This window comes from Plecotus auritus (genome assembly GCF_963455305.1).
Source record: "Plecotus auritus genome assembly, chromosome: 7".
Lineage (NCBI taxonomy): Eukaryota > Metazoa > Chordata > Mammalia > Chiroptera > Vespertilionidae > Plecotus > Plecotus auritus.
Window position 1 is genome coordinate 52,993,571 of NC_137774.1, and position 12,966 is coordinate 53,006,536.

Below are 12,966 nucleotides of genomic sequence, written 5' to 3' on the forward strand. Positions count from 1 at the left end.
ATTCCATTTCCCTGACCATGGGCAAAACATTCCAATTGTATGATGGAGTAGTAATTTAGGGAACCTATTTTTCCCGAGTAGTATAAAGTATACATAGGCCAAGCAGTGTTACAGTAGAAAACCAATTCCTTCTTAGTCATTAACCATAGCTGTACAAGGACCAATCTTCTAAAATTCGGCTCAGTGGGCTCCCTTCAGGAGTCGAAAAAGAGCACCCCGATGGCACAAAAGTACAAACCCAAAACCATAGCCATAGCAAGACCCCAGACAAAGTGGGAACATATGAACAAAAATTGGACCCATAATTCCATTATTCCAAATGGGTACTCACAAGCAACTCTTACTGTCTTATCTCCTGCCAGCCGATACCACAGCAGTGCTAGCAGGACCTAAGTGGCATGAAGCCTGAGCGGCAGGGAGAGAGGACCCCTGGTGTGCAGTCTTGGATTTCCTCTCCCCAAAACCCGTTGTTTCCTTTCACCAGCCAAGCATTTCAGGTGGCTGACACCTAGAGAAGGAGTGCAGGCAAATTCCCCAAGAAAAGCTCTTGGTAGCTGCTGGGAAGTCCTTCAGTCCCACTGTCCCTGGGCCAGCCTGCCATAGGCCGCTGGACCCCACCCGAGCCCTCCAGGACTTGCTTGAGGTCCATGCTGTCCCAGTGAAGTCCTCAAAAACTGTAACTGAACAAAAACAAAAAACGGACGTTTGTCTGCCTACTGCAACGAAAGCCAAACTTGTGAGGCAGGTGCTGGAGCAAAAGGAAAGAGGTTTTGCCCAGCAGGGTTGCTCAGTTGAGTGGAGTCCTATATATCATAAAGATTGTGGGTTTGATTCCCGGTTAGGGCACATAGCTAGATTGTGGGTTCAATCCCCAGTTGGGGCATGGTGCATACAGGAGGCAGCTGATGGATATGTCTCTCTCAAATCAATGTTTCCCTCTCCCTTCCTCTCTCAAAATCAATAAAAACATATCCTCAGGTGAGGATAAAAAAAAAAAGCAAAGAGGTTTTATTTAGGTGCCATACAACCTGGAAGAACAGTGGACTCCCTGTCTCTAAGACCATCTCTCTTTCTTCCTGCTCAAGCCTGCTGTTCTTATAGGAATAGGGAAGGGAGGGCTTTTTTTTTTCTTCTATCCATTCATCTTCCTAGCTTTTGGCACATTGCGGCCTTTCCATTCATATTTCTAGCTTTATGGCCTTTGGGGGCCCTGTCCATTCATCTTTCTAGTGTTTGACCCCTCAGTGGAAGAACTTCCTCCTGTCGCCATCTTGGCCAACTGGGGAGACTCCCCTGTATTCCAACTGATTGTCTGCGGTAAAAGGAGGACATTGAGAGGAGGGGTAAGGACGCAGGGCTGAGCTACCAAGGATTTGATCATCATAAGTTAGTAGCAGACAGAGTGTTTTAATTTCTAATTTGATTTATCTTATTACAGCTTTTGTGATTTATATTGTGTTCATTTCTGAAAGTAACTGTTTAGCATTTTAATCATTATACTTGAAGATTATTTCAATTAAAACATGGTAAAATCACTTTGACCAGTAACATTACAGAAATAAGCATTAGTTGCAACAGATGGTAATTATTATGTTGGTCATGGCATATTTAATTTTTTTTCTTCCTGTAGGTGTCCTGCGCCCCATGTAATATGCCAATTGGAACCCAAGTGAGTGGCTATGCCCTCTACCAGCGACACATTAAAGCGATGCATGAGTCAGCACTCCTGGAAGAGCAGCGGCAGAGGCAGGAACAGATCGATTTGGAATGTAGAAGTTCCACAAGTCCCTGTGGCACCTCCAAGAGTCCAAAGAGAGAGTGGGAAGGTAGGTAGAGCTATCATCACAAAACTGGCCTAAAAGGAAACAAAGCCATACTCAAAGGTAGTGGCCTTTGTGCTTTGTAATTTACTAGCGTATTAATTGATACATTATACTTTTTCAGAGCAGATGAATTGACTTCAGTGAAATTACTAAGTAATGTTAGTATTATTGAATTTTCTGCTATTCATTTATATGTATAAAAACCATGCTTTATGCTCTTCATCTGAGTTTTCAAAGAATGAATTGTTATCTTGTCCTCCAAACAATCACAGTGATAGGTTAATACTCTAATTCTCTGCAACTTTGTGTGGTGTATAGAGCTGGTCAGACCTTGACTTAACCCTCACCCCAGCGTTACCAGTTGTGTGGCCATGGCCAAATCCCTTAACCTTTTTGAGCTTTAGTTTTCTTCTTTGTGAAGTACAAATTTTCTATCTACCTTGATGGGATTGTAACCCGTAAGAAAAAATGAACATTCAGCCCAACCCACATGGCTCAGTGGTTGAGCATCGACCTATGAACCAGGAGGTCATGGTTCGATTCCCATTCAGTACACATACCTAGGTTGTGTGCTCGATCCCCACTGTGGGGTGTGCAGGAGGCAGCCCCTCAATGATTCTCTCTCATCACTGATATTTTTCTCTCTCTCCCTCTCCCTTCTCTGAAATCAATAAAAAAAATATTTAAAAAAAAAGAATGAACATTGAGTATGGTTTTATAACACATGTTCAGCCTTATTTTATATTTAACATATAATGTAATATAATATTGCATACTAATTAATATATTATCTACACTAATAAAAGAGAAAGATGCAAATTGACTACACCTCCACGATGCCTACCAGCCAATCAGGAGTGAGTATGCAAATTAACCCAACAAAGATGGCGGGTTAATTTGTATACACAGGCGCTGAGTGGCCGGGGGCGGGATACTTGCGTCATCGCCATGGCAATGACGCAAGCATTCCGCATTGCCCCGGCCGCTCTGGGCTGGAGCAAAGGCAGTGCCGGCAGCCAGGGGAAGGAATGCCCATTCTTGCATGAATCTTCGTGCATCAGGCCTCCAGTCTATATATATATATATATATATATATGCTAATATGCTAAGTGTCCGTCCAGTCGCTCTGACGCACACTGACCACCAGGGGGCAGATGCTCAATGCAGGAGCTGCCATGACGCTCACTGGCCATTTACAGAGAAACAGTACTGTGGACCTGGCCACCCGCAAAGCAAAACTTGGCTTCCCCAAAGTGGGACACAGGCCCTGTCACCACCCTGGAGTGACAGCTCACCAAATTGCAGCTGACGCTGCTGAGATCCCATGGCGAAAATGTGGCCCACAACCCAGCTCAGCCCAGAAACAGTAGCTGTGAGTGCCAGGTAATGACATCATATAGCAATGCCCAGCTTCCTCTCCCTAGTGACTAGCGTCCTTGGAGTTTCTTTAGCCCAGGAACTCGACTTGCTTTATAGCCAGGTGGAAACATTTTACACTTTAACCAAATGTCTGTGAAGCGTTTTCCCGTGCCTCATCTCATTTGATCCTCACTGAAGTCCTGGAGTAGGTAGGTAGGAGACTCAGTGGGATCCTATTTTCTTTTCATTAGCCAGTAAAAGGAGATTTAGAAAGCTTAGAAACTTGACCTTACTGAAAAGAAGAAATGGTGGACCTTGAAAATGACTTCAGGTTTTCTCACTGCACAGAATATAGTCAAACACTATTGCACTTAAATATTTTACCCTTTGTTCTCCCTGCGTGATCTACAATAATAATCTGCTTCGTGTTAATATTTACTGCTGTGTTGCTGACAATTACCTGAAAGGGAAGTTGGGGTGCTTCACTGGGCTGGAAAAAGTTTAGCTATATCAGAAAGCAGGTCTAATTAAGCAAGTTTATTTTATATGTATGTGTGTGTGTGTGTGTGTGTGTGTGTGTGTGTGTGTGTATATATATATATATATATATATATATATATATATATATATATATATATGGCTAAGTTGACTGGCGCTCGCACATGCGCGATACATATAAAGCTCTTGCTGGTGCCAGTCACACACATATGTTTCCATCTGTCATTGTCGATCGTGAATTTGGTTGACACTTCTATTATTAGAGAAAGGGCGAATAGCAATACTAAAATGTTTCTTCTAATTAATTTCCTTTCAATGTACTAGGCCACTAGTTATATAATAATACTATAAATAGATACCACGAAGGTACTGTTATCATTGTTATATCACTGTTATTTCAAGTGACAGATTTGAGATATGCATGCTTTTTTAGTTGGTACACGATACACATTTCTTTTAAAAGAAGAAAGGCAGTGATTTCTAAAATTTAGTAAGTTTTGGTATGGTTGGTTATTAGATGGCACATGTGTTCTGTTGATAATTTATGGTCTGTGTGCTACAATAGTAAAGTCTTCTGTAATTATGGTTTAGTTTTTTTACAGTCATTCAGAAGACTCTTTGCAAGTACCTTTTATAGGTAAGAGCTATTAGCTGTAGAATGCCATGCATTTCAAGGGCTGTTTAATGTAAAACAGGAACTGTGGTACTTAACTGATCCTGCTGACTCCCACCCCAGTCACACTAATAATGAGTTATTAGTTAAATGACACGTTGAACTGCTTATATTAGAGTTTTAAATAGGAGATTGTTAGTGTTTAAATGTAAACCTTATGCAAGTAAAAATGTGAGCCAGAGTATAATACCCACCAAGGCTGGGTATGTATTAGATGCTAAATGAATATTTCTTGAATGAAGGTAAAAGCATTGATAACTTTGGGTTTTTACTATATTGTATCTAGAAAATTATTGAACTCTAACTCAGTAATTGACATAATGTGTCAGTAATTACTCAGTAATTACATTGAAGAAATTAATTAAATGAACCACAAAGTATAAATGGATTGAGCAGAAGGGTCTAAGAGCATTTAAATTATGAGAAAATCTGTCATGATAATGATAAATTATATAGAATAATTTAAAAGTTTGTTGATTTATTTCTTCCATAAATGATTTAGAATAAATTTTGTGAGGAAGAATTAAAACCTAGAAAAAAATGGCATTCAAATGGTATTTGCTGAATTCATGCTAAAGGTTAACACTATTCAGTTAATAATATCTGGATCATTCTAATATATATATGTAATTTAGGACCTCAGTATTTTTTCTTGATTTACTTTACAAAATGGGTTGGTTATATTGGGAGCTGGAAAGACTAAACCAGCTTAGAGCCCCAAATTCTGAGATTCCAAACTGTGAACTGCATTTCTCTGTGGTCAGTATACCTTTTAATCCATGGGTTTTAGACTGGAATGGTATCCTAATTTTTAATCATAATGCAGTGGTCTTATATTCTTGATTAATATGACACCAAGGTGTTTATTAATACGACACAAATTTGGTTCAAGGTGATGCTCTACAAACTGGGATGGTTGATTACATTTTATCCCAAGGTTAAGTTTTGTTTTTACTAATCTACCTAATATGTTCATTCAGTAATTTATTTAACAAGTGCTGAAGTCTCTCCTGAATTTATAGCTATCCTTTAGTTCACTGTAAAGGATAATCTTCCAAATAACATTTACATATTTACAATTAAATTGCATGTTTCTGGAATGTGTGACACAAATGTTTTTAATGCAACATCATAAAGTAGTTTATAGAATGTTAAATACAGTGAGAATGTGATTTATGTATAAACTATTACTGGTTATATAATGTGATTTATGTATAAACTATCACTGGTACAGTCCACCTGAATTAGGACCATGGTTTTGATTTTCCCTTCATGGTCTAATTTAGAAAGTAACAGGCAGCACCTGTTGTCCAGCAGTTTATATTCATTTTCTCTTAATGTCAGTGGTACAAATAATTATTTTAGAAGTGCCCTTGTTAAGTGGTATAAAAGCTTTTCCATCTATAGAAAGCTTGAAAAATATTTTGGGAACAATTGCTTTAATTTTCCAGTAACATTTACACAAGTTGACCCTTGCTTTAGTTTGAAACCTTTTTCATACAGTGAAGGAACTCAAATTTACACATGTAGAGACAGAGTTAAAATTGAACTTCTAATGCTGGTTAATAAAATCTAATTGAAATAGTAGTTAATACTTTTATGCAACCAAATGTAGTTTGTTTTTGTTATTTATTTTTTCAGCTCTGAATACATAATGATTTAAATAGCTGTATTAGAACCATATAAATTTCCATTTTTGTCTTTTTCTTTAACAACTGCTATGATAGAGTGGATTTTTCCATCTATCTTCTATCTATATAAAAGCCTATGCGACCATCGCAACCAAAACAACCAAACAGGCTGTGTTGGGTGACCAGGCCAGCAGGGGGGGTTAGTGAGGGGCGACCAAACGACTGAACAAGCAGGCTGCGTGGGGAGACCAGGCCGGCAGGGGGGTTAGTGAGGGGCGACCAAACGACTGAACAGCAGGCTGCGTGGGGAGACCAGGCCGGCGGGGGGAGGGGGGGTAGTGAAGGGTGACCAAATGACTGAACAGCAGGCTGCGTGGGGCGACCAGGCTGGCAGGGGGGACAGTTGGGGGTGATCAGGCCGGCAGGCAGGTGAGCAGTTAGGAGCCAGCGGTCCAGGATTGTGAGAGGGATCCCAGATTGGAGAGGTTGCAGACTGGGCTGAGGGGACCCTCCCCCCCCCCCTCGTTCACGAATTTTGTGCACTGGGCCTCTGGTCTATATATATATATATAAGACTAAGTGACCGTTACAACCGGATGACCAGCTGGTAGCCATGATGTGCACTGACCACCAGGGGCAAGATGCTCAATGAAGGAGCTGCCCCCTGGTGGTCAGTGCGCTCCTACAGCCAACCTCCCATGGCCAGCCAATCTCTCACAGTCCCTCCCCCCGGCCAGTCGGCCCCGATCGGGACTGGGTTAGAAGGCCCCCATCGCCATCCAGGCCAGAGGACCCCACCCATGCACGAATTAGTGCACCGGGCCTCTAGTCCTAATAATAAAGAGCTAATATCCTAATTAGAATGAATAGCAGAACAACTTTCCAGATGAAGCCAGGACTGCGAGGGCCAGCGGAGGCTGCGAGGGCCGGTTGGGGCAGTGAGGGGCTGCAAGGGCCGGCCAGGGTGGCGAAGGGCTGCGAGGGCCAGCCAGGGCTGCAAGGGCCGAGCCCCTTGTATGAATTTCATGCATCGAGCCTTTAGTATAATTATAAACATACTGGAAATGGCAAAACAGACACCAGATTTACCATACACTATCTTGTTAAATTCTCCAGAAGTGATTTTCTTTGGAAGTTGGTTTATTTCATAAATTTTCACAGTGTTAGAATACTTACTAATCTAATTATATTAATGCTAGAGGCCAGGTGCACGAAAATGTGTGCACTGGAGGGGTCCCTCAGCCTGGCCTGCGCCCTCTCACAGTCCAGGCACCACCCCCATCACCCTGCGTTGTCGCCCGGCCTCCTTCTGTGGGAGGCGACTGGATGGGCAATCAGGGGACAGTGCTGCCCCCATCACCCTGTCGCTGCCACTGCCTGGCCTCCCACTGCAGGAGGCGACCAAAAAGGCGATCAGGGGACGGCGCCGCCCCCATCACCCCTACATTGACGCCCAGCCTCCCTCTGTGGGAGGTGACCGGACGGGCCGATCAGGGGATGGTGCCGGTCCTCCCCATCACCCCTCCACCGCCGCTGGTCCCCGCCCCCTCTCCCCCATCATCGTTCCCTCCCTCTGCCCACTGGCACATGCCTTGGCTGGCCTGGCACTGCCTGCTCACCAGCCCTGCCCCCACCAACTGGTTGTTCCACCATTCGGTTGATTTGTAAAATACACTTTTATTATATAGGACTAGAGGCCTGGTGCACAAAATTAGTGCAAGCGGGGTGGCTGTCCCTCAGCCCAGCCTGCACCCTCTCCAATCTGGGACCCCTCGAGGGATGTCTGACTGCCCATTTAGGCCTGATCCTACCCCCATGTGGACACCGGGATCGGGCCTAAACAGGCAGTTGGACATCCCTCTCATAATCCAGAACTGCTGGCTCCCAGCTGCTCTCCTGCCTGCCTTCCTGATTGCCCCTAACCGCTTCTGCCTGCCAGACTGATCACCCCCTAACCACTCCCCTGCCAGCCTGATTGATGCCTAACTGCTCCCCTGCCAGCCGTTTGCACCCAACTGCCCTCCCCTGCAGGCCCAGTCACCCCCAACTTCCCTCCTCTGCCAGCCTGGTCACCCCTAACTGCCCTCCTCTGCAGGCTTGATTGCGCCCAACTGCCCTCCCTTGCAGTCCTGGGTCCCCCCCAACTGTCCTCCCCTGCAGGCCTGGTCCCCCCAACTGCTCTCCCCTGCAGGCCTGGGTCCCCCCCCAACTGCCCTCCCCTGCAGGCCCGGTTGCCCCCAACTTCCCTCCTCTGCTGGCCTGGTCACCCCTAACTGTCCTCCCCTGCTGGCCTGATCGCCCACAACTGCCATCCCTTGTAGGCCTGGTCCCTCCCAACTGCCCTCCCTTGCTGGCCATCTTGTGGCAGCCATCTTGTGTGTTGGAGTGATGGTCAATTTGCATATTACTATTTTATTAGATAAGATGTCAAAGAAGGGAGAGTACAGCTATCCTAATGGATGCCCCAGAGGCATCTGAAAGTCAACACACAGTGCTTCAGAGAGGCACCAGTGCACTGTGCTCTAGAGGTCAGGGCAGGACTTAGATTGCTTTTGAAAAATTCCTGGTCCTGTGACCTTGCTTGGGCAGTTAGGTGTGATTCTTTGAGCCTCAGTTTTCTCATCTGTAAAATGGTATTAATGATCTCACTGGTCATGAGGGCTAATGATATAATTCATGTGACACATGGTGCTTTGCACATAGTACATACTGAATATTAGCTAACCTTACGTAATAATAGACAAACGTAAATTGACCACACCTCCACTACACCCACAGCCAATCAGGAGTGAGTATGCAAATTAACCCAACAAAGATGGTGGGTTAATTTGCATTTTCAGGCGTGGCTATGAGGGGGAGGGGGGTGAAGGGAGCTACAGGAGCAGTGCTCCAGCCAGGAGCCGGGACTTGCTGGCGCCCGGGCGGCCCGGGAGCAGAGACTTGCAGGCTCCTGGGTGTCCAGGAGCGAAGCTAGGGGAAGGAAGGCCTATTCTTGCACAAATATCATGCAATGGGCCTCTAGTCCTATATAATAAAGATGTAATATGCAAATGGTTGTTATGCCATGAAGCGTAACAACCGTCCACGTGATGACCAGATCACAGATCAGCAGGAGGGTGGGGCAGCAAACTACAAGCAGGCAGCGGAGAGCTACAGGAGGGAGCAGGGCAGCAAGCTATGAAGGGGAGGGGTGGGGGGCGAAGGGAGCTACAGGAGGGCGGGGCAATGGGCGGAGAGCTACAGGAGGGCGCCAACGAGCTACTTGTGAGCTACTGGTTCACAGATTCGTGCACAGGGCTACTAGTGTTACTGTAATTATTTCTGGTTTTTAAAAATGTGTCTGTAAACCAAAGAACTTTTTATGCCTTTTGCTAATGAGTCTCTATTTGAAACCAATTATGAACCTTCCATTAATAGTGAAATGCCAGAGTCCTTCCCATTGGAGGGGAACTACCAGGATGCCCACTGTTACTTAGTATAGTGTAGTAAGGACAAAAGGATAGCTATTTGAAGGGAGAAGACAAATTATTATTCACAGGATAAGACTACCTACCTATAAATAGCCTATAAAAATCAACTGAAGCCCTAGCCGTTTTGGCTCAGTGGATAGAGTGTTGGCCTGCGGACTGAAAGGTCCCAGGTTCAATTCTGGTCAGGGCACATGCCTGGGTTGTGGGCTCAATCCCCAGTAGGGAACATGCAGGAGGCAGCCGATCAATGATCCTCATCATTGATGTTTCTACCTATTTTTCCCTCTCCCTTCCTCTCTGAAATCAATAAAAATATGTATTTTTTAAAAATAGTCTTAGAATGTTAAAAAAAAAAAAAAAGAATCAACCAAAAATTTATTAGAGCTAAAGGGAACATTCAAGTTTCTAAGAAAAAATAAATATGCAGAAATCCTCATATTTCTTTCCTGTATGTCGGCAATAATCAGTTATCATACCAATAAGTTCAATACAAAATTTTTTTTTTAAATATATTTTATTGATATTTTACAGAGAGGAAGGGAGAGGGATAGAGAGCTAGAAACATCGATGAGAGAGATACATCGATCAGCTGCCTCCTGCACACCTCCCACTGGGGATGTGCCCGCAACCAAGGTACATGCCCTTGACCGGAATCGAACCCGGGATCCTTCAGTCCGCAGGCCGACGCTCTATCCACTGAGCCAAACCGGTTTCGGCCAAAATTTTTTTAAAGAAAGAATAAAAATAAGTTTCAACATTGAATACAAAGACCAATTTTTACTGACTAGCAATTGCCCTTAGCAAAGTCAATTTATAAAATTTCACTTCTCGCTAATATTTTTTTTAAATGTGGCAATTTTTTTTTTACTATATCTTTATTGATTTCACAGAGGAAAGGAGAGGGAGAGAGAGATCAAAACATCAATGATGAGAGAGAATCATTGATTGGCTGCCTCCTGCACACCCTTTACTAGGGATTGAGCTCGCAACCCAGGCATGTGCCCTTGACCAGAATCAAACCCGGGACCCTTCAGTCCGCAGGCTGTCGCTCTATCCACTGAGCCAAACTGGCTAGGGCTTGCTAATATTTTTAAGAACACATCTATTGCATTAGGTGTGGCAAATATATTTTAAATCTATAATCCCAAATATGTGTTGGAAAACAGTTTCTAAAATAAATGTGATATTAGATCAATAAACTCTGTTGGTCAGATTAGTTATTCTGTTATGCCATTTAACAGTAGAACTTTCTTTTTTTTAATTAAATTTATTGGGGTGACATTGGTCAACATGAACATATAGGTTACAGGTGTGGGTTTGTATCTTACAGTAGAACTTTCTGAAAGGACTATTTCAAAAAAGTAAATATAATCCAAAGGTCATAGGACTATTGAGGACTATTTGGTTGCAGTTGTCAGAAACTGATTTAGACTTTAAAAATAATATTTATGCATATATATATATATATATATATATATATATATATATCTCCTATATAATAAAATGCAAATATCCAAATTGACCAAACAGTGGAACAACCAGTCGTTATGTTGAGGGGGCAGACGCTCAACGCAGGAGCTGCACCCTGGTGGTCAGTGTGCTCCCACAGGGGAAGCGCCACTCAGCCAGAAGCCCTGAGCCAGAGTCATGGCTGGTGAGCACAGCGGCGGAGGCGGGAGCCTCTCCCACTTCTGCAGCAGCGCTAAGGATGTCCGACTGACAGCTTAGGCCTGCTCCCCGGGAAGGGTGGGGGCCCTAAGCCGTCAGTCGGACATCCCCTGAGGGCTCCTGGACTATGAGAGGGCACAGGCCAGGCTGAGGGACCCCCCCCTCCGAGTGCACGAATTTCGTGCACTGGGCCTCTAGTATCTACATAAACTCATATATGAAGAAGATGGTTTTCCTAGCAACAAAACATAAAATTTCTATAAGTAATTTTTAGCAAAGGATGTTTAAGAGCTATATGAAAATACTAAGTTTCTTAATTTGAAAACCCATTGTAAAATGTCAAGTCTTCTATATTTATAAATTTAATGCAAATCCAGTGAAAATTCCAGTGATACTCTGGGGAGGAACTACTCAGAATAACTTTAAATTTAGGCTTATCTGGAAAAATAAATGGCTAAGACTAGGTAAGCAAAAGAATAATAAATGAACAGGAATTTATTCTGGCAGACATTAAAATGCCACAAATCTAACTGGTTTGGGTTATGAGTGATTTCACTTTCTTCTTTGTGCTTTTCTGATTTTCCAAAATTACAATATGTTGATTTCATCTTAAAAATAAAAATAAATTATATATAATATATACATATATATTTTTAAGTCTTAATATAACTCATATCTGATATAAACTTTATTTTTTTAAACTGATTTTTTTTTAATATATTTTATTGATTTTTTTACAGAGAGGAAGGGAGAGGGATAGAGAGTTAGAAACATTGTTGAGAGAGAAACATCGATCAACTGCCTCCTGCACACCCCCTACTGGGGATGTGCCCACAACCAAGGTACATGCCCTTGACCGGAATTGAACCCGGGACCCTTCAGTCTTCAGGCCGATGCTCTATCCACTGAGCCAAACCAGTTAGGGCTTTAAAAATTTTTAATTTATTGATTTTAGAGAGGAATGGGGAAGACAGAGAGTGAGAAACATCAATTTGCTGTTCCACTTATTTATGCATTCATTCATTGATATATGTGCACTGACCAGAAATTGAACCTGTAACCTTAGTGTATCAGGGTGATGCTGTAACCAACTGAACTACCCGCCCAGGGCTATCCTTAAAATGCTTAACGTTTTTTTTATACTTTATGTGGAAATAAATTATGTAGAGTAATTTTCATTAGCATTATTGTAGTAAAATTCATAATTTTATAAGTTTGTGTAGGTTTCTTGGGTTAGTTTGACTTCACCTTTTGAAAAGCTGCTTTCATTTCCTATAACATTTATTGCTCTGCATATTAAGCAGTGGACTTAAACAGGCTAATTATAAGACTTGGAATCCTCAGATATCTGACTGCTAATTCAGGCCAGACTCGAATTTATAGAACGGCTGGATAATCTGATGTTTGCCTGTTGTAGTCTCTATTGCATAGGAAAACATTTGATTTTCCTAATCAGAGTAAAGAGAAGGTTTTTTTCCTTTTACAGGGAAAATTATAATTGAATTTTTGAGGATTTTATTAGGTCACAGTGATGGTGTATGCACACAGAAGATTTAGATTTATAGGGTTTCTTAACCTCTCTCTGGAGGAATTTTAGACCTTGATATTAGCATATGGTTGGATCTGCCCCTGGATGGTGTGGGCTTGGTCCTTTCACACTTATATTTCAATTTGGGGTTCTTCCCTTATTTTGATAACTTTAACTTTCATAGGAAAATCAGTTGCCTCTATGCCTTATGCTGAGGTCAGAGTGCTCTAGAGCACGAAGCATGTGTGTACAATACTGCAGCATGGTCAGCACCACCCAGTAGGCTCTCTCCAAGAGAGTTCACTAAAGCCGCTCC

The 12,966-nt window shown here is 42.8% G+C and overlaps 1 protein-coding gene across 15 annotated transcripts in view; it reads left to right on the forward strand.

Annotated features, from left to right (window-relative positions):
- NCOR1 (nuclear receptor corepressor 1) overlaps nucleotides 1–12,966 on the forward strand; it is a gene marked incomplete at its 3' end in the record, with an annotated part of 233,555 nt that overhangs the window by 162,044 nt on the left and 58,545 nt on the right. For all 15 annotated transcript variants that reach the window (XM_080680923.1, XM_080680927.1, XM_080680921.1 and 12 more), the window contains one exon: nucleotides 1,631–1,826. In XM_080680923.1, the coding sequence (XP_080537049.1) occupies nucleotides 1,631–1,826 (196 nt within the window). The remainder of the gene's footprint in view (nucleotides 1–1,630; nucleotides 1,827–12,966) is intronic.